We start from the raw sequence: 21957 nt of genomic DNA on the forward strand, positions 1-21957 counted from the left end.
TACACATTTTTATTGTATAGGGCCTGGAAAGGACTTTAACACTTACTGGAAATGGAATAGGAGACTGTCCCAGATTCTAGGTGGTATGATCTGACATAGGGATTAGTAGAATTTCCCTGGATGTTTGGTTTAGAATTAACTGTAAAGGAAGCATGGGTAGGAGAAGGAAGAGAACTGAAGGCTATTACTATAATTCAAGCAAGAGGAGAAAGTGCCTCAAACAAGGGAGGGAGAAGTGGAAGTCTTAAAGGGTCAGATTCTGGGCATGTTTTTAAATGGTCTCTAATGGATTGAGTTTTGGTTATGGGAGAGAGATGAGTCCTTAATGCATTCAAGATTTCTTTAAATTATTTTAAAATTGCATTTATTTATTTGGGTAGGGGGTTGGGCCACACCTGGTGGTGCTTAGGGCCTATTCCTGACTCTGTGCTCAAGAGTGACTCTTGGCAGTGCTCACGGAACCAGATGTGATGTCAAGGATTTGAACTGGGATGTCAGCCCATGTGGCTGCCTGCAAAACAAGTGCTTTACCTCCTATACCATCTCTACAGCTCTGTTTCCAAGGTTTCTGGTGTGTGCAAATAGGAAAACAGAATTGTCCTCAGCTAAGATGGAGAGAGCCACAATTAAAGCAAGTTAGGGAGGAATGATCAAGAATTTCATTGTGCACCAGTGATGTTTGAAAAGTCCCTTAGGCACCTAAGAAGAGATGCCACGTGGGGGTGGTAAACTTCTGGATTGTTAGCATGAAGTTGTAGCCATGAAATGAGATGAGATGATCAAGGGCTATTGTTGGAATAAAGGAGGTAGCCCAAGGGCTGAATACTAGAATTGTCTAAGAGCTGGAGTGGGAGGAAGTTAGAAGAAGCATCAAGAGATATAAGGAACAGGCAGTGACTTGGATGTGATGGAGTCCCAACATCCAGTACTGGGAGTTTTTCAAGCAGGAGGAAGTGACAAACTGAAAAAATAGTGCTGGTAAATAAAACCACTGGCTTCAGTCATGCTGACGTATATGATGACAAAGTTCATTTCAGTGAACTTGACATGAAAGCTGGTTGAGCAAATGCTAGAATTTTGAAAGGAAACACAGATATGAAATATACATCTCCGTCTGAGAGTTTTGCTATAAAAGGAACCAAGGACAGGAGACAGTAGCTAACAGGGAAAGAAGGGGTTAGAAGAAGAAAATGTTACGAAGTGGGAGAAACGGTTTTTGCTAATATTGTAGGGCTGGCACTAGCCGCTAATGAACAGAGAGAGACAGATCAAAATAGGATAGTGAGTTTATTAGAGGCTCAACGCTGAGGACACTAAGTCGAAAGAGAGAGACACTTAGAGCCCGTCTCATGAGAGGGTCTTTTTTTTTTATTCTCTAAGAGTGAGCTATAATCTACAAAAAGAAAAAAAAATGATGAAGTACCTTCCCCAACCTTCAGGTACCCCCAAAAACAAACAAGAAACATCTGTGTGAGTATCTCTTGCCCATTTGGTGTGACCTTCATGTGTCACCTTCCATGCAGTCCCCTAAGTCTGTTGGGCCTTGTGCTCTGCCATTCATCTGGTGGGCCTCTGTCTTACCTGATTAGGGTCACACAGAGCAAAAAGAACTTTTTCTCCCTTCTCTGGCTGACCTTGGTGTTGGTTTCAGTTTCTCAGTTCTCATCAGTTTCATAATTCTCATTACATACTGTTTCTTATTTGCAATTTCTTATTTGTCATTACAATACGGTTTTCATGAAAGAAGGGGTTGTAATATTAAGAAAGAGTTTCTGAAACGATAATCTTGAGTAGGCTTGAAGGAATATCCTCTTTAATATTTATTCTATCAGTCCTACATAAATTTCTTGCCCACTGTTCTGCATCTGGAATGTTAATTTGTCATTCTTGTCATGAGTCCATGGAGAAGTTCCTCTTTCATTTTCACAGGTGCATACTATTCCTTTGGAGGGATATACCACAGAATTTGTGTTGTTTTCTAGGCTTTTGATGCCCCAAGAGATGCTACTGAATAGTTGTACATATGTTTCATCATGTACATTTTAGCCCTTGTTGTTCTTTCAATCTAGACACTGAAGTTCACTATTGAACTAAAAGTTGACTGTCAGCTCTCACTATTTCTAATTTGTGACTTGACTCTTCTGGACTTTCTCCCTTTTCCTTTTTCTTAATTAACTATATAATCAATAAGTTTGCCTTATAATATCAGGTGTATACTTAACCAGATAAAGGGAAAGCTTTTAATCTATTTTCTAGTCATATTAGATCAAAATAATTTTTAGACATACATAGGAACTTCATGAAAAGTGATGTCACACAAAGTCAATAGTAACATTTGGCTCAGGGGGGGGTTAGGTATAATACAGAGTATTGTTCTTTTCTGGTCAACAGAGATACTTTCCCGAATCTTTTCATTAGGACTCTTAATAGAGATCTCCCCTACATCCATGTTCAGAACATCCTGGATCCTCAATCACCTGGTTCCCTCCCCTGCTTTACCCATTAATTTTGGTATCTATGAAAATGATCACTTGTGTCCAGTGTTGTGTCTCAGAGTTACTTGTTTTGTTTTGTTTGGGGGCTCATATCCAGCAGAGCTTGGTGACTTCTTCCAGTTCCTTGATCAAAGATCACTCCCAGCAGTGCTAGTGGGCCTATGTGGTACTAGGGATCAAATATTCTCACAAAGCATGTGCTCCACCCATTGATCTCTATATATCTAGCTTCAAAGTCACCATGTCATAGCTATTATGGCTGTTCAATGTTTCATAATACTCATATTGGTATATTTGTTCCCCAGACCTTTGGAAACACCAAGTCATGAAAGAAAATTTTTCAGTCACGAGACCACAAATAGTCGAAAAATTTATCCAGAGATTAATGGAGAATTACCAGGATGATGGGTTAGAGGTATGTATTAAAAATTAGTCATTCTTGGAGGTAGTTTGGAGGATCCTCCCAGGAGGGGAGATGCAGGTTGAAAGTAGACTGGACTGAACATGTTCGCCACTCAATGCCTCTTTTGCTGATCACAACACCCAAAAGGAGAGAGAGAACAAAAGGGAATGCCCTGCCACAGTGGCAGGGGGGCATGGGGGGATGTGGGGGGGAGGGATATTATCCTGGTGGTGGAAAATGGGCACTGGTGGAGGGATGGGTATTTGATCGTGGTATGACCGAGATCCAAGCACAAAAATTTGTAGATCTACAACTGTACCTCATGGTGTTTCACTAATAATAAAAAAAAATACATATGGTTTCCCCAAAATAAAGGCTTGAGACAAAAAAAAATTAGTCATTCCATAGAATGATTGCACTCATTGGTGAGATATAAAAGACACAATATGAGACTATTACCCATGAACAATAGAAATGACTGGCCCATGGTTGGAAGCTTGTCACTAGTGGGGGGAAAGAGGAGAGGGCAGGTAGGATAAAGGAGAGACAGAGAGAGAGAGAGAGAGAGAGAGAGAGAGAGAGAGAGAGAGAGAGAGAGAGAGAAGAAATTATCTACCATAGAGACAGACTGGGGATGGAAGTGGGGTTGGAAGGAAAGAAATTGGGGACATTACTCAATGACTCTTCTGCAAACCACAGCACTCAAAAGGAGAGAGAGAACAAAAGGGAATGCCCTGCCACAGAGGTAGGGTGGGATGGGGGGAACGGGGGGTGGGAGGGGTACTGGGATCAGTGGTGGTGGGAAATGGGCACTGGTGGAGGGATGGGTATTCGATCATTGTATAACTGAAACCCAAGCACAAAAATTTGTAAGTCTACAACTGTACCTCATGGTGTTTCACTAATAAAAATTTCAGAGAAAAAAAAGGAAATTGGGGACATTGATAGTGGAAAATGTACACTAAAGGGTAAAGGGATGGGTGTTTGAACAGTGTTTGACTGAAACCCAATAATGGAGAACTTTGTTTATTTGACAGTGATTTAATTAAAATTTCCTTTAAAAAAATAGTCTTTCTAGAACCAGAGAGAGAAAGAGAGAGAGAGGAGACAGAGAGAGAGAGAGAGAGAGAGAGAGAGAGAGAGAGAGAGAGAGAGAGAGAACAGGAAAAAAGCCACTTGCTTTGAATATCGTTGTGGTGGCTATACCCTGGTTAAAATTCCCAGCACTACATAGGAACCCCAAACACTGCTAGGGATCCTTTTTGAGAACTGCCAGTGTGGCCCCTTCTCCCCCAAAATTAGTCATTCTGTTTTACTTTTTCTAAGTACAAACAAGAAAAACTTTCTCTCTAATAGATGCCCTAATGCTTCCTTCCTCCCTTAGAATGATGATATAAATACTGAGGCTAAACTTAAAGTAATAATCACCTATTGCCTTCTTTATTTTTAATTTATTTTTTGTTAGTGAATGACTGTGAGGTGAGGTACTGTTACCTACTTACAAACGTTTGTGTTTGCGTTTCAGTCATACAGTGATCGGTTACTCATCCCTCTTTGTTTTTTTTTTTTGTTTGTTTTGTTTTGTTTTTTGCTTTTTGGGTCACACCCAGCTATGCACAGGGGTCACTCCTGGCTTTGCATTCAGGAATTACTCCTGGCGGTGCTCAGGGGACCATATGGGATTCTGGGAATCGAACCTGGGTCGACCACGTGCAAGGCAAATGCCCGACCTGCTGCTGTACGATCACTCCAGCCCCACCTATTGCCTTCTTAATGTTGGGAAAAGGCTGATTCTTTTTTTTTTTTTTTTTTTTTTTTTGCTTTTTAGCTCACACCTGGCAATGCACAGGGGTTACTCCTGGCTCTGCACTCAGGAATTACCCCTGACGGTGCTCAGGAGACCATATGGGATGCTGGGAATCAAACCCAGGTTGGTCGAGTTCAAGGCAAACACCCTACCCACTGTGCTATTGCTCCAGCCCCCAGGAAAAGGCTGATCCTTAATAAATGGGAAATGAATATGAAATATGAGTTTTTTGGCAACATTGCCTAATATTGTTTTTTAATATAAAAATATTTAAAGAGAAACCAAAATAATGTATATCATAACTCAGGAAACATTTGAAAATGAATAGTATGGAGGGCGGGGATAAGGCTCAGCAGTACAGGACGCACCTTGGATGCATGAGCGCCTTTATTCAATCCCCAACAACATCATTTTATTTAAGAGTTATAAATTAAATTAAGTTTTAAATAAGTATAATATGGGATCATGCATGATCCCATATTGTACTTTTTAGAAATTTTAGTGTTTTTTTTATTTTGGTTGGTGTGGGGCGGGGTGAGGGGGGTGTTGTAGAACTCCATATGATCCAGCCATCCTACTTCTTGGCATATGATCCAAAACACAGAAATCTTATTTTAAAAGATGTGTGCATATCTATGTTCATTGCAACACTTAGCCAAAATATGGGAATAGTCCTAATGTTCACTGACAGACACACGAATTATTAAGTTGTGGTATATACACACACAATACAGATCTCATTCCCCTGACCCTGAAAGAGTCTCCAATCATTGGGAAAAGACGAGCAAGAAGAGGCTGCTAAAATCTCAGGGCTAGGAGGAATAGAGATGTTACTGGTACCCACTCGAGTAAATCGACGAACATCATGATGACAGTGATACAGTGATTTACACACGATGGAATATTGTACAGCATAAGAATATATGAAATCTGGGCTAGGGAGCTAGTATAGCCTGACCCTGGCTTGATCCTTGGCACCCCAGATGGTTCCTTGAGTACAGAGCCAGGAGGAAAGCCTGAGCACAGGCAAATGAATGCTAAAAACCTAAAATAAAATGATGGAGAAAATATGAAATCATGTAGTTTGCAGCAACTAGAATGGAACTAGAAGGCATCATGTTAGGTGAAATAAATCAGAGGGAGAAGGACAAGTACTGGATGGTCTCACTCCTCTGTGGAATACAGAGAAACAAAGCAAGGGAATCAACATATTGAATGACAAACTTTGGCCTTTGACAAAAAAAATTACTTTACCAAGCATTTTTGATAAACAGGAGTTGGTAGGGGAAAGGAAGAGGCAGAATCCCAGTCATTGGAAGTGACACCAGGAGAGGGTCTTGGGCAATTTGGATGGTGGTGAAGGTACAGTGACTGTGTGTCATAATCATAAATGCTAAAACTATTGTAACCATGTTACCTAAATTATATAGAATGTGGGGACCTGTGTGTAGCTCAGTGTCTTCTCGTACCTGAAGCCCTGGTTTCAATCCTGGACACAAAGAATACGTAAGATGAAGAAAAGTATGATCAAAAACCTATTCTCTCAGATGGCTAACCTTTCATCCTATGCTCCATCTAAAAGATACCAGTCTCCATAATTTGGGTGTATACTTATCTGAATGTATAATATGCTATGTAAAATATATTGAGCAAAAATAATATACTTATTGTACACAGCACACAGTCCTTGGCATTTTAAACCTGTTTATCTCTAGGAAGTACTCTTCTATATCAAAGAAATAGCTGAAAGGTAGAAAAAGAGAGTATATATGAATATTTGGCCATCACAAGCTTTTAGAATTATTAATAAATCTGCCAGCATAAGTGCATTAGATAGACATGGATTCAGTTTCTTTTGAAATTAAACCTTTAAAAACAATTCCTAAGTAGAGAGATTTGTTCCTTTTAGTGCTAGTGCGGTGGCCACATCCTGCTATGCTGAGGGGCTATTCCGGGATCTGTGCATGGGAGGGGCTGGGGGAAAGGTCACACCCAGTGCTCTAGGGGACATGTGATGCCAGGGAGCGAATCTGAGTCTCTGGCACACAACGTGTGTGTTTAGCGCTTTAAGTCATCTCTGCGGTTCCCAGATAAGCTGGAAGAAACAGCGTTCTGTGAAAGGAGGTGTCAAAAGGAGAGATGTGGCTGTCACCCACAACACAAGGGCTGCTCCAATGACTCAAAATATCTGCAGTTTCCGGAGTCCAGTCTGAGAAGCAAAGGCCACCTGGGGAGGGGCAAGGCCTGGAAAGTGCTGCCCCTGCTCAGTGGAGCCAGAAGCCACTCTGACTAGCTCCCCACAATTCCAACCTTTCTTGTGATGGTTCTCACGACCCCTCTGCTAGTAGACAGATCTCTAAGGGGGGAAAAGCAAACCCCCCTTTGCTGACCTCTAATGAGCCTTGAGGGGAGACCTGGCCAGTTCCATCTCTTTAGAGGAATACAGACCCACCCATGGGATCCTGCTTCTTGCTGGGTGAAATATTCCCGCGCCAGCTAAGTGGGAATGACATTGACCCACTGGTCTGTTTGGAGTCTGCATTGCATTGCACACTGCATTGCATCGGGGTTTTGCAGTGGCCTTAGTCTGAGCCGTGTCTGCTCTGAAAACGAGCTGTTGGCTGAACAGGCTAGAGCACGGGCTGTGTATGCAGGAGGCTAGGATGAAGCCACAGAACTGCTTGGTGCCCAGAGCATTGGCCGCAGCACCCTCTCTCCCTCCATCAAGCTGGGAGGGAGTTGTCTCCAGCAGCAGCAAGTGTGGCCCCCAAGCCAAAGCAAATCAATAGAGAGCTGCAGGAGCCCCCAGGCGCACAATTGCCTATGTCTGGGCACCCCTGTCCAGCTCCGGTCAGGGTTGTGGACCCGGGCATACCAGTCCGCCCCTGGATGGGTCGCCAGCAGTGCAAGGCGAGCTCCAAGTGCCGGCTCCAGTGTGAGCACCCAGTGACTTCTGGCTCTCACAGGAAGTGTTTCTGTGCTGGTGCATTCGCATGGCCAAGTCCAGCTCAGGGTGCGGGTGGAGTCTTGGCTTTCCTTTTTCTCAGAGTCAGCAGCACACTTGGACCATTGTCAGGGACCAGATAGGCCACGCTTACCCCAGTTCCCAGGATGGGGGGTCTCCTGTAAGGTGCCCCTTGCGTGGGGTATACAGGAAGAGGAGCCCCTTCCCCTGAGGGTCTGGCACCGTCAAAGAGTGAAGGTCTCTACTTACTGTTTCTGCAATAGAAATCCCATCAAACTTCTCTGCTTGAGGACCTTTCCAGAAGCTTTAACTTCTTTCAATCAAAGCATGCACTTTCCTTATATGTACATATTATTTCAAATCACATTTTATAATTAGGTTGTATTGCACTGTAGCACTGTTCATTGATTTGCTCGAGCAGACACCGGTAACGTCTCCATTGTGAGACTTGTTACTGTATTTGGCATAGTGAATACGCCGCAGGGAGCTTGTCAGGCTCTGCCATGTGGGTAGGATACTCTCGGTAGCTTGCTGGGCTTTCTGAGAGGGACAGAGAAATCGAACCCGGGTCGGCCACGTGCAAGGCAAATGCCCTACCCTCTCTGCTATTGCTCTGGCCGTATAGGTTGTATTAGAAAATAGAAATAGATGAGTTTGAAAATACACTCTTCATCTTAGGTTCATCAATAGCTATTGTTATTTTGGCATCTTTCCTTCCAAGTCTTATTTATAGCTTTTTTTTTCTATTGATATATAATTTTGTCTTTCTTAATTCTGTCCTACCAGATTTTATTTTTTTACTTTAAATTGAAATTAAATTGCATTTAATATCATGTAAGTTTTAGGTATATGCTTTTTTTTCATCAAAACAAGTTGATTCTGCTGTGACCTTTTGTCCTAGGGTATAGCTCTGTCAATAAGCATACATCCAGAGCATATTTATGTTCCTGTTTAGAATTTCTTGATAGAGACAACCTAGATGAATGCAATGATTTTTTTTCTATTTTAGGCACTTTTGATTGTTTCCATTTTTGTAAGGAAGGATACTATAAGGAACATTGCTTACATATTTTGTGGCAGGTAGCTTTTATTTTTCCTTCAATATAAATTACTAGAAGAGAGTTACTGGGTCCAAGGCCATGCACAGTTTACAATCTTGTGGAGCTTGGGGGGCTGGAGCGATAGCACAGCGGGTAGGGCATTGCCTTCCATGCGGTCGACCAGGGTCCAATTCCCAGCATCCCATATGGTCCCCCGAGCACCGCCTGGAGTAATTCCTGAGTGCAGAATCAGGAGTAATTCTTGAGCATCGCTGGGTGTGACCCTCTCCCCCCCCAAAAAAGAAAAAAAATCTTGTGGGGTTTTTCTTGTTTGGGAAGGAGGGAGGGTGCTGGTGGTGCAAAGTCCTGAAAAACAACTAGATGTGGTTCCTCAAAATCTTTTTTTCATTTTAGGGGAGCATTTTCGTTTGTATTTGCCATGCTGGGTATTGAACCTGGGGCTTCCCTCATACAGGCACATGCTCTACCATTGAGCTCCATCTCCAGCTAAATATTTTCATTTTAATAATTTGTTTTATTTATATACTTATAGTTGGGGTTTACTCAGGGTCCTAGAGTTGCTCGGGGGACCATGTTTGGTGTTGAAGATTGAACCAGGGTCGGTCACATGCAAAACACTCACCTTCATCCCTGTCCGACCTCTCTATTCCTGTGACTTTGATTGATACCCTTTTCTTAGTTAGGACATGAGGACAGGCATTCTATAGGTCTTCATTCATACTCTCATCCCTGACCCTGATGCTCTTCAATGCAGACCCTAGAAAAAGGCTCGGGAGGCTGGAGCTGATAGTTTTCTGAAAGAGGTGGAGCCGGTCTGAGAGCTGAAGCACAGGGGCTCAGCAGTGAGGGCGTTGGTGCGTTGTCACCCTGAAGGCACTTCAGTGAACTCTGTCCCCTTCCTGTCCAGATCTCTTTCAGGAAAGACCACCTCGAGGCCTGCCTCCTTTCCCTGGGTGGTGAGGTGATGGCAAGAGAACGCAGCAACTTTGAGACCTACTCCATGTGTTATGAGCACGTGTTGGAGCACGTCCGTCAGCAGCTGTGTCGCAAGGAGCAAGTACATGCCCAGGGAGACCAGGACTGTGATGGGGAAGGAGCAGGGCAAGGGGTCCAGGGGGCCTCCGAGGAGGAGCAGAGGTCTGGGAGAGGGGTTTCCAGGCAGGAGCTAAGGTGAAGGAGCATACTCCACGTTGCCTGTCCTGTGGCTCAATGTCCCACCCTCAGCCCAAATCAGTCAATGGGGGCGTGGTCTGGGCAGGAAGTGAGGGCCCCCGAGAGGCTGTTTTCAGGACACCCAGTCACGGGTGAGACTTCCTGGAAATCACACCCCACTGGTGTAATCCGAAGGTCACTTCTCCGGTCCTAGGTCCTAGGTCACATACTGTTTTGCGATAGAATCCTCAGAGGTTCCATGTCATTTGTGTGTGTTACTAGGACAAGTGTGAGGATTTGATCTCCCTGCCCCACCCCCAGCATGTTCAGAGCTTACTCCTGGCTCTGTAGTCAAGGATCATTCCTGGAGGGCTCAGGGGACCATATGGGGTGCTGAGGATCAAATCTGAGTCTGCTACATAAAAGGCCTACCTGCTGTAGTATCACTCTTTTTTTTTTTTATTTTTGGGTCACACTCAGTAATGCACAGGGGTTACTCCTGGCTCATGTACTCAGGAATAACTCCTGATGGTGCTCGAGGGACCATATGGGATGCTGGGAATCAAACCCGAATCGGCCACATGCAAGGCAAATGCCCTACCCACTATATTATAACTCCAGCCCCTATAGTATCACTCTTATCCCCGTGTGAGGGGTTGAAAACAATCAGACTTCTGAAAGGTCAAAGAGAGGGACTGGAGAGATAGTACAGTGGAGAGGGTGCCTGCTTTGCATGCTGCTGACCCAGAACTGATCCTCAGCACCCATATGGTCCCTGAGCACAGCTAAATGTGACATAAACACCAACCCCTACCCCCCCCCCCCCAAAAGGGAGGGTCAAGAGATGGTACAGAGTTAAGGCACATACCTAGCACTCACCAGACCTGATACAATCCCCAGCACCATGAGGTCCCCCAAATATTACCAGGTACAGCTGGAGTTCCCTAGCACCGCCATCACAGGGCCCGAGCAGCACCACATCCTTGAACCTTGCACTGAAGCACCAGCTGGGTTGCCTAAGAATGACAGGAATGGTCCCCCAGCCCCTGAGCATGCTTGAAATATTCCCTGTGCCACACACCAACCACAAAACAAAGGGCAGAGCATGTGTCTGGGCTCTTCCCCTAGGCTGGCTTCTCCCTGCTAAGGCGTCTAATCAGTGTGGCTGCTGGAAGCTGATGGTGGTGTGGGGGCACCCTCAAGACTCAAAGGGACAGCAAGCACTGTCTGGGCTCCAGGTGGAACCGTGAATCTCAAATGAGTGGTCCCTTCACACAAACCAGAGGGGTCTGCAATAGGAGGCATGGTTAGGAGAACAAAACCCGTTGTTCGTGCATTGTGTTTCCTCCGTAGGAACTGGCTGTTAGTCGAAGAGGTCAGAATCCGCCTGGAGATGATGCGAGTCAGGTGGGTCACCTGTTGCCAGACAGGTCTCTCTGCCCTGTCTCCAGCCATCCTCCCTCATGGGTCAGAAATGGGACTTCTTTGCTTAGTTTTATTTGAAGGCCACCCCAGTGCTCACCCGGGTGTGGGTCCAGACATCAAAGCATGGGCTCTGACTTGTCAAGCTTGTCTCCGGCCCCAAGGAATGGGATTCGTTGAAGGTGCACTGGAGGTTTCATCTTTAGGAAGCAATGAAGGATTTTTTTGTGTTTTCATTTTTGGATAGCATCTGTGTTTTACTTTGTTGATGTTGTTTGTTTGTTTATTTGGACCACACTCAGCAAGCTCAGGGCTAACTCCTGGCAATGCATTCAGGAATCACTCCTAATGGGCTCAGGGGACTATATACGATGCAAGGCAAGTGCACTATAGTCTGCACTATCACTCAGGACCTGTTTCTGTTTTTTTCCTTTGTGTTGTTGTTGCTAAAATTATTTGTTTCCTTTGAGGACAGTGAAAGTACATCCCAGGGGAGAGAGGTGTAGATTAAGGAGTGAGGTGGGGCAAATTTAGAGATGGGGCCGGGTCAGGGTGAAAACGACATTGCTGTGTGTGGAGAGTCTCCTGGGATCATCCAGCAGCTCTTTACTGGTCACTGGCTCCGTGTCGGGGATCATTCTGGAATCTGTGAGCCCCTTTAGATTCGTCCACCCCCATTTGTCCCACAGGAATTCAGTTTCTTTGTTAGAGTCAAAATAAAAGTGCATGTTCAATACTGACAGAAAGGGGTTGGAGTGGTAGCACAGTGGGTAGGGCATTTGTCTTGCCACAGCTGACCTGGCTTCGATTCCCAGCATCCCATATGGTCCCCTGAGCACTGCCAGGGGTAATTTCTGAGTGCAGAGCCTGTGCATAGCCAGGTGTGACCCCTCCCTCCAAAAAAAATACTAACAGAAAGAGCTGTTTTGTAAGTTTGGCATTAAACCTGTCTGGAATACCTGAATCATTTTTTATTTGAAAATATATACTTGGGGACCAGAGAGATAGAATGGCAGTTAAGGTGATTTCCTTGCATGTGGCTAACCCTGGCTCAATTGCCAGCACCCCATATGATCCCCCATGCACTACCAGGAGTGATCTCTAAATACAGAGACAGGACTAGACTTGGTACCCCTGGGTTTGATGTGGCCCCCAAAGAAACAAAAAAAATGCATTTCTGGACAGGAATGATAGCTCAAAGGACAAGAGTGCTTGCTTTGCATGTGAGAACCCTAGGTTTGATCTCAACACCACATGATCTCCCAAGCACCACAAGAAGCAATCCCCAATCACTGTGTGGTGTGGGCCTCCATCCTATATATGTGTCTTTGTGTGTGTGTATGTGTGCATAGTAACATTCATATTTATTATTTAATTAAATATATTCTATCTAATTATTTTAATAGGCATTTCTATTTAATTATAATATTGTATGTGTGTGAAATATTATCGTTCAATATATACACCTAGGTTGCAGAGCTCAGTCATAGTATGATCATGGAAATCACTGCTCTGAGAGCCCGCCTCACAGATTTGGAAGAGGAGAATCTGAATCTCAAAATGCAGATTAGGAAAGAAGTCCAAGAAGAATATGAAGGACTGGTCCGAGCTTTGTTCACGATGTGTTTGCACATAAAAGTAAGTTGGAGGAGCCACAAGGCATACCCGACCCCACAGCAGTTGCACTTGTGGCCATTTGTGGGAATAAGATCTCCTCGGACCCAAGAATGTGCCAGTGCTCAGCTTTTGCTGAAGAGTTAAGTCATCCATGAGTTGTCATGATTTTACCACAATACATCATGGTTTGGGAATCACTGGCCCTGGCTGTTTCAGTGGCAGTAGCCATGGTTGAGGGAAGGGGTCTCTGCTTAGCCACTTCAGTCTCTTCTCCTGTGCTTCTGCCTGGTGAGCACAGCAAGGAGAGCTCAAGGGCCCTGGGTCAGAGGCAGCAGTGCAGACAACTGTAGGCATCTTGGGAGTTGCAGACTCAGAACCAGAGTTTTCCAACCCTCCAGTAGCACCTGCCTGTCTCCCAAACCCAAGTCAGGGAGCCACTGACCGGTCAGTCAAGTTCCCTCCAGGGGGACGGGGTGCTCCCAGAACAGGGGAGCCCTATCATGATGTCCAAGTAAGACAGAAAACACAGGGCCAGAGAAAAAACTCAACAGGCTAAGCACATGCCCATGCTGCATGTGGGAGATCAGTCCCCAGCACTCATGGTCAGTTCCCCTGAGTGCTCCCACGAACGACCTCTGAGCATTGAACCCTGACAGCTGTGGCTCAAAAACAAAAGAGAAACTGAAAAGACAAACTTCTCCGGCTTGAAATGAACCTCAAGGAGCCTGTCCAGTGGCCCCAACAAGCATGAATTTTGGTAAAAATTCAACCACCACCTTCATACATACACACACACACACACACATGCCTGGCTACAGTGTTCACAGTCCCTTCCCTGCTGTTGGATGCCTCCCAGCCAGCCACTCTAGGTCCTCCTCTCTCTCTCTCCCCTGGTGTGTCCCATCATGAATCCTGGACTTGTTACTTAGAGAGCACTGCCCTTGACCTGCTTGTTCCAGAGAAGACTGGAGATGCCTTCCTTGATTTTTGGTTTGGGGGCCACACCCAATCGTGCTGGGGCTTCCTGCATATACAGCTGCCTTCAGCCCACTGAGCTCTCTCTCTAGCTTCTCCTGTTTTTTTTTTTTTCTCTTTGTAGTGACTTTGTTTGGATTCCCTCCCCCTTTCCTTCATTGTTGTTGTTGATGTTATTTGACCAGGGATCAGCACACACACACACACACACACACACACACACACACACCTGACTATAGTGCTCACTGGCATGCCACAGCAGGTCACAGTGTTCGCACACTCGCCGCACTCCTTTAGCTGCAGAGATGTGCTCGACAGAAATTGCACTTGCTAGCCAAAGTGCTGGCACTTCTTTTTTTTTTATTATTATTATTATTAGTGAAACACCATGAGGTACAGTTGTAGACTTACAAATTGTTGTGCTTGGGTTTCACTTATACAATGATCGAGTACCCATCCCACCACCAGTGCCCATTCTCCACCCCCACCAATCCCAGTATCCCTCCCACCCCCCCATCCCCCATCCCACCCTGCCTCTGTGGCAGGGCACTCCCTTTTGTTCTATCTCTCCTTTTGGGTGCTGTGGTCTGCAGAAGAGACATTGGGTGGCAATCATGTTCGGTCCATAGACTACTTTCAGCAGGCATCTCCCATCCTGGGCAGATCTTCCCAGCACCCTTTATTTGGTGCTCCCTTCTCTATCCAAGCTGCCCTTACCCTAGAGTGTGCAGCTGGCCTCTAAGCCATGGAGTGAACAACCTGGTATTTATCACAGCTGTTCTTGGGTGTTAGTCTCTTATTTTGTTACTTTATGTTACCCAGATAAATGCAGTCTTTCTATGTCTGTCCCTCTCTTTCTGACTCATTTCGCTTAGCATAATATTTTCCATGTAGTACCACTTGTATGTAAATTTCGTGACTTCATTTTTTCTAACTGCTACATAGTACTCCATTGTGTAGATGTACCAAAGTTTCTTTAACCAGTCATCTGTTCTTGGGCATTCAGGTTTCTTCCAGTTTCTGGCTATTGTAAAGAGTGCTGCAATGAACAAACAATTGCAGATGTCACTTCGACTATACATTTTAGCCTCTCTGGGGTATATTCCCAGGAGTGGTATTGCTGGGTCAAATGGGAGCTCAATTTTTAATTTTTTGAGAGTCGTCCATACTGTTTTCCAAAAGGGTTGAACCAGCTGGCACTTCTTTTTTAAGTTGAGATGCTTGCTGGGAGTTGCATCCCTTCGTGGCACTCACACACAGCTGGCTGTGGTGCATCTGGAAGTTGAGTATGGCATTGGGGGGTCACAGACTGCAGATCTTCCAGGATTGTGCTTGACGTATAAAGAGCACTGGAGATTTGAACTCATGACCAGACGCTTGCAAGGCAGGTACCCTAAGCTACTGTGCTATTCGGTCACCAGAGTTTTCTTCTCACTTGTGGAAAGTTCACGAAGTACACAGACCGTAAAGGATCAAACAAAAGACCAAAACCAAAATGCATAGGACTGATGCTAGGAGAGAAAGGTGGGCATACAGTTGAAACTTACAAAACTATCTCTGAAGTATGAGACTATTGATTTTTCTCATGTTCTTTTTACCTTGTTAGAATCTGAGACAAAAAGTGAAGTTTCCACTTATCCCAGTTGAACACAGGCCCCCAGAGCAACAAATCTCTATTCTAACCTCCAGGCTCCCCAAAACTGTGTGCCCACACTATCCTGCTTGCCTTTCCAGAGAAGTGGGTCCAAAATGAGAGGACTTCCTCCACTTCCCCTCCCCCAAGGTGGCTGGGTTTCCAGTTGCACTGAGCAGTGATCAAGCTATTTCTCCCTAAGCCAATTAACTCCATAAACCATTCAGAACTGGCCCTTTTGTTACTGCATTTCTGCAAAAACGGAAAGTGGCCCACTGGGTTCCTTCCTCTTTCCATCTATTTTTAATGGAGTTCCTTATTAGTGACTAATGCACAGTGTTGGATCTGCTCAGATTCTGCTGACTCAACCCAACAGTCCAAAAGCCTAGTTTAAATTCCCTTCTAACCCTTTGGGGAAAGGGACACAATTGTATCTTCCACATTTGACCTCTACTCTGCCACACTGGTATCTGCCTGCCCAGTCTGGCCTCTAGCAGTGTCCACACGATGGGTCCCTGAGGACCAAGGCAACACAAACGCCCTGCTCTCCCCATGAGATTTCCCCACCATATGGGATGGAATTGCTGTTGGGGTGGATGCTGCTGGAATGTGAGATCATTTCTGAAAGTTGGGCTTGGGATGCCAAAATGACTACCCCCACCGCCCTTCCTGAACTTGAGTCTGCAATGTGCAGGAGAAACTGGACGAGAATCAGCTGCATTTGATCCAGAAAGTGTGTGAGCTCATCGGCGAAGTGAGGACAGAAGGGATTGACCATTTGAAGGGCCTCAAGGAAAAATGGGGCTCAGCCAGACCTGATGAAGCAACGAAAGAAAACGCAGCCAAAGTACGTGACTGCCCTTTGTGGTGGGCTGCCAGCCTTTCCTCCCAGCTCCTCACCCCACCGCCCACTCTGTTGGCATTCAGGCCATTTTCCCTAAGAAAGTATTACATCAGCACTGAAAACGGCTGGGAACATCTGAGACGTTGCAGGCTGGGAGTTGATATCAAAAATGTTGTTGTTGTTGGGGGGGGGGGGGAGGTTGGCTCTTGCCTTGCATGTGGCCAACCCCAGTTCAGTCCCCTGAGACACATGTGAGTCCTGGAGCACTATCAGGGCTCACTCCTGAGCATGGAGCCAGAAAGAGCCCCTGAGCACTGCCAGGTGTGTTCCCCAATAAAAAAATTAAAAGGACTCTGGGGCTCAATGGAGTCATCTGCGTTCCAGGACTCCAACATTCAGATGTTAGGGTCCTGGAAAAGGGCTGGAGGATGCCTTTTCTGACAGTGGGTCTTCCTGAAAGGAGCAGCCGTGGACACTGGAGAAGGATGACAGCCGCCTGGCAGGCGTGGTGAGCAAAAGGAGGAGCCTGGGCCACTGGCGGCTGGCTGTGCAGCAGGCACGTTTCCAGGGCCAGCTGAGCAGGGCACAGAAGGTGAGTCCCTAGGAAGGGGGGCCTAGGCAGGGGAGGGGGAGCAGCACCCACAGCTGCGGTGGCTACACCCATCTGTGGCAGGTGGCAAGACCTGTGATCTCAAAGCAGCCAACAGTTGGGGGATTTTCCATGTCTGCGCATCCTGGAGGAGAAAAGAAAGAGCCGCCACACAGCAGATGGCAAAGCATTAACAGGGAGTGCAGATCCGGGAGCTTAGCAGGAGGGAAATGGAGAGTGGTGGGAGACCACATTGAGCTTGAGGCAGCTTTGCCAAAATATTGCAGATGAAAAAAAAAAACATGGTGGAGGAAAGTGAAGTTGCAAAACAGTGCCTGGAAAGTGCTGGAAGGGAACTTGAAACCAACGCTGCTGGGAAACTCTCACTTACTGATTCTGAAAGTCTGTCTTCCAGTCCTGGAGGTGGGGACCTGCAGGAACTCAGTGGTGATTTAGATCCCAGCTTCTTAAAGTGTGAATTGCTACCCCACATGGAGTTACATAAATTTCTTAAACTTAGTTTTTAAAAGGGAGGGTTACAGGGGAGGGTAAAGGGGAAGCTTATAGGAGGATGGTTGTGGGGAATTATAGGGGTAGGTTTGTGGGAGAGGATATTGGGGGGATGTTTGGGGGGAAGGTTACAGGGGAGGGTTATAGGGGAAGGTAAAGGGGAGGGTTACAAAGGAGGGGCTGGAGCGGTAGCACAGCAGGTAGGGTTGCATGTGGCTGACCCGGGTTCGATTCCTCCATCCCTCTTCAGAGCCCGGCAAGCTACCAAGAGTATCCCGCCCGCACGGCAGAGCCTGGCAAGCTACCCGTGACGTATTTGATATGCCAAAAACAGTAACAAGTCTCACAATGGAGATGTTACTGCCCATGGGACAACAGTGCTACAGTGCAGTTTTTAAAAAATGTTCTAGTAGTAGACTAGAAGTGACTTGGACTCTTTGGTGGAGGAGAGATGAGGTAACTGAACACCAAGACCATCGATATCAGCACCACTGGAATATCACCTGAACTAGAATAAGTGTTTTTTGTAAAGGTTTATGCCAGGGGGCTGGAAAGAGATAGTAGAGTGGGTAAAGTGCTTGCCTTAAATACGGTCAACCTGGCTATGATCCTCAGCACCACATAAGATCCCGAGTATATATGATGCTAAGGATTATTAGGAGTGGTCCTCGAGATTCACTAGGAGTTATCCCTGAGTACAGAGCCAGGAGTCCGCCCTGAGCAATGCAGAATGTAGCCCCAAAACAAACCAACCAAACCAAGAAAACATCATAAGTAAGCCTAGAGCACTGCTGGTATGGCTCAAATAGTTTTCAAATTAAAAAATTTTGTGTGGGGGCTGGAGCACAGCGGGTAGGGCATTTGCCTTGCATGCCGCTGACCTGGGTTCGATTCCCAGCATCCCATATGGTTTCCCAAGCACCGCCAGTAGTGATTCCTGAGTGTAAAGTCAGGAGTAACCCCTGAGCATCGACGGGTCTGACCCAAAAAGCAAAAAAAAAAAAAAAAAAATTGTGTGATTTATTATCAATGAATGCTTGGTTTAAAAATCTATTTTATACACCTTTGTACCTGGGATCACATACACATTTCTAAGGTGGTAAGGGGCTGGAACAGTGGAGGAGGGAAGAAGGCAGTCTGGTGGAGGGTGTGGTATTGGCACATTGTATGAGTGAAACCCTAGGAGGGAAGGAAAGTAACTGAGGGAGGGGGGGAGTAACAAGTGGAGGAGGTAATTGAGGCAGGAGACAGGAGTGCCAGGCCTCAGGGGGTGTAGAGTGTGATATATCTATCTGATTGAACACAGAACCCAAAAAAATCAAAAGCATGAGATCCAAGCTACAACAACCAAACTTTAAGATGGGCATGTCAAGAAGGCAGGCAGGTGGGTGAAAGAGAAAATGGGGACATAAGTATAGGGAAATTGACACTGGCTATGGGGTTAATATTCAAACATTCTATGCCTAAATCTCAACTGTGAATTACTTTGTAAATTACAGTGCCCTAATAAATGTTTTCTTGAAAAGTAACCCCATGGTGAGCAGTATTGTAAATCACTAAGATTAAAAACTCATTTTGAAAATAAAAGAAGTGGTGAGTGGAAAAAGTTTAAGAAGCTCTGATTTAGATCAGAGTTGTAAAAAGTTTAAAATGTGTAGAGGTTGGAGATACAGTCAGGCACTTGCCTCATACCTGGCCCATCTGGTTCAATTGCAAGCACCACATATGGTCCCCTGGGCATAGCCAGGAGTGATTCCCAAGTGCAGAGCCAGGAGAATGCCCTCAGAACAGCTGGTTGTGTCCTACCCCTTCCTCCCTACAAACAAACCCCACCCATGTAGACACTGTTCGGAAACGGGGGCATTTTGATCTTGGTATGTTCACATGTTCGCAGGAAGCTGTTGAAAGCAGAAAGGAGTGTTTGCGTGTGAAGCTGATGGCAGAGCAGGAGGCGCTCCTGTTTCGTCAGCAGTTGCTGGCTCTGAGGCAGGCCCTGGCCAGGGCTCAGGCTGAGAACGTGAGGACTCTCAAGCAACAGGAAGATCAGGTAGGGACCTCAGAACTTCTCTACTTCCTCTCCTCTCATAAGCTCCGCATAGCCCTAAGGATGTTTGGAAACTGCAACCCAAAAGGGTTACCAGAACTCCCCAGCAGATGGCATGGCCAGAAAAAGCTGCCAGGCTCTTGGCTTCCCTTATCCTCCATCCTGTCCCATCCAGAAACCAAGGACAGTGACCAAAAGATATTTGTTCTTAAAAGAATTTGGCTAAGATGGTATAAACTATTGTATACAATGCAGATTGTGGTGTGTGTGTGTGTGTGTGTATGTATGTTCATGTGAGTGTGTGTGTGTGTGTATGTGTGTGTTTCTCTAAGGATCTTTTATTTGGGGCAGAGGCTGGTTTGGGGTCCACACCCAGAAGTGCTTAGGGCTTACTCCTGGCTCTGTGCTCAGGGGTCACTCTTGGTGGTGCTCAAAGGATCAACTGGGAAGCCAAGGATTGAACCAAGCCCAACTAGATGCAAGGCAAGCTCCTTAACCCCTGTGCTATCTCTCCAGCCCTCTTTTCCCTTTTTAACCATGTGGAATATGCCTTCCTAAAACTTATTTTGGCAATCAAGGCAGAGACAAGAATAGAGCCTCCCTCCTCTTTGCCTGTATTACATCACTCTGTCTCCACAGGCACAGCAGGATAAAGGTTCCAAGACCAAGGATGAAAAATATCCTCAGCTATTTGATTCATAAGCTAATATGCATATTGCCATCAAACTTTGGTGTTTTTTTAAAAAAATAAAAACAACAAAGCATTTGATGTTGCTATGAAGTGCCATTCTCAGTGGCCTGCCTGGTGTGTAGGGGCAAATTCTCTCATTCCTTTCGATTCTTCTCAATCTGATTGAGCAAATTCACATTAGGCAGAAGGATGCCCAGATTCAAATTACATATGTATAGAGAGTTTCCATGACCGTAAATCCTAGAGTAAATGCAACCGAGTAAAAATTTATATATGAGCTAAGGGTTACCCAGGGGTTGGGGTTGGGGTGGGGGGTTGCATGTATCATATGAGCAGGAAGGGATGTTTGTCCTGCCTTGACAGCTTTATCTCTTAAACTGGGGAGATAGCTTGACAGGTGAGAGTGCAAGCCTTGTATGTGGGAGCCCTGATCAACATCCCCAGCACCATGTGGTCCCCCAACCAGCACCTGGAGAAAAGCCTCTGCAGCACTGTTGCAGGAATAACCCTAAACACTGCTGAGTGTGGCCCAAAGCCCACCCTCAAGCCCCACAGAAAAGGTTTCTTTGATTACTAATTTTTCAGTGAAGTAATTTCTGGGAGTCAGAGGGATAGTACAAAGGTTTAGATATTTGCTTAGCATGAGGCTGCGGGTGTGACCTGGTTCAATTTGCACCACTGTATGTGGTCCCCTGAGCAACACCAGAAGTGGCCAAGAAATGGAAAACTCCCCCCCCCCCTGCTCCCATTTCCCTGTCTTTCCATCAGCGTGAAAGACACAAACTGTCTCTAGTGCCATATAAGCTCATTATCGGCCATGACCTAGAGACACACAAATAAATTTCAGAAGAGAGCCACAAGCTGCAGAGATGCCTCCAGACCCCAAAGTCATTTCCAGTTTTATCAGCCTAATTAAAATTTTAGAATTTCGAGACTGGAGTGATAGTACAAAGGATAGGGTGTTTGCCTTGCATGCGGCCAACCCGGATTCCATTCCCAGCATCCCATATGGCCCTTTAAGCACTGCCAGGTGTAATTCCTGAGCACAAAGCCAGGAATAACCCCTGCACATCGCAGAGTGTGATCCATAAAAACAAAAATAAATTAAATTAAATAAAATTTTAGAATTCCTGGAGCACATGGCCACACAAGATTTCATACTCTACTATACTGATGTACCAAGAGTAGCACACATTTGATGGGGTGTAAGGGAGAAGGCAATCAATCTCAATAATAAATAAATAAATAAATATTAGCACACAAAGCTCAACATGTAACAACATGTTAGCAACCTCTTATACAAGGGCTTAATGGCTCCAGGGTGAGACACAACAATCTTCACACATTTTCCTTTTAAGAAAACTTTTTTGAATTATTTTTAATGGACTATTCATAACAAGCAATACCAAATAAATTATTTAGGATCTGCCTTAAGCGCAGACTTGGGTGGTGGTGGGAAAATTTGAAACAATGGTGACAGAAAGGTGTAATGGTGGTGGGATTGGTGTTGGAATATTGAATGTAATAGATTATTGTGAACACTTTATAAAATAAAAGAAAAAATTCCCCCACCAAAAAAGAGAAAGAAATGGCCCAAGAGCACAACAGAGCCAAGACTGCCAAGTCTCTATCACCTCCTTTACCCCCAACCTCCCAAAATAAAATAATTTCTGAGGATGATCTAAATCTGTATAATCTTTCTCTGGTTTTTCTATGCCATCCTGATAAATCTGAATGCCACCCTGATTA

The 21957-nt window shown here is 45.3% G+C and overlaps 1 protein-coding gene across 1 annotated transcript in view; it reads left to right on the top strand.

The window, feature by feature from the left end:
• The window catches only part of LOC130033566 (coiled-coil domain-containing protein 162-like), a 62387-nt gene that overhangs the window by 31252 nt on the left and 9178 nt on the right, over positions 1-21957 (top strand). The window contains exons 8-14 of the mRNA XM_056125331.1: positions 2801-2910; positions 9639-9788; positions 11237-11290; positions 12776-12943; positions 16225-16377; positions 16835-16966; positions 19368-19520. Of these exons, the coding sequence (XP_055981306.1) occupies positions 2801-2910; positions 9639-9788; positions 11237-11290; positions 12776-12943; positions 16225-16377; positions 16835-16966; positions 19368-19520 (920 nt within the window). The remainder of the gene's footprint in view (positions 1-2800; positions 2911-9638; positions 9789-11236; positions 11291-12775; positions 12944-16224; positions 16378-16834; positions 16967-19367; positions 19521-21957) is intronic.

Source organism: Sorex fumeus, unplaced genomic scaffold (genome assembly GCF_029834395.1).
Source record: "Sorex fumeus unplaced genomic scaffold, SorFum_2.1 ptg000054l, whole genome shotgun sequence".
Lineage (NCBI taxonomy): Eukaryota > Metazoa > Chordata > Mammalia > Eulipotyphla > Soricidae > Sorex > Sorex fumeus.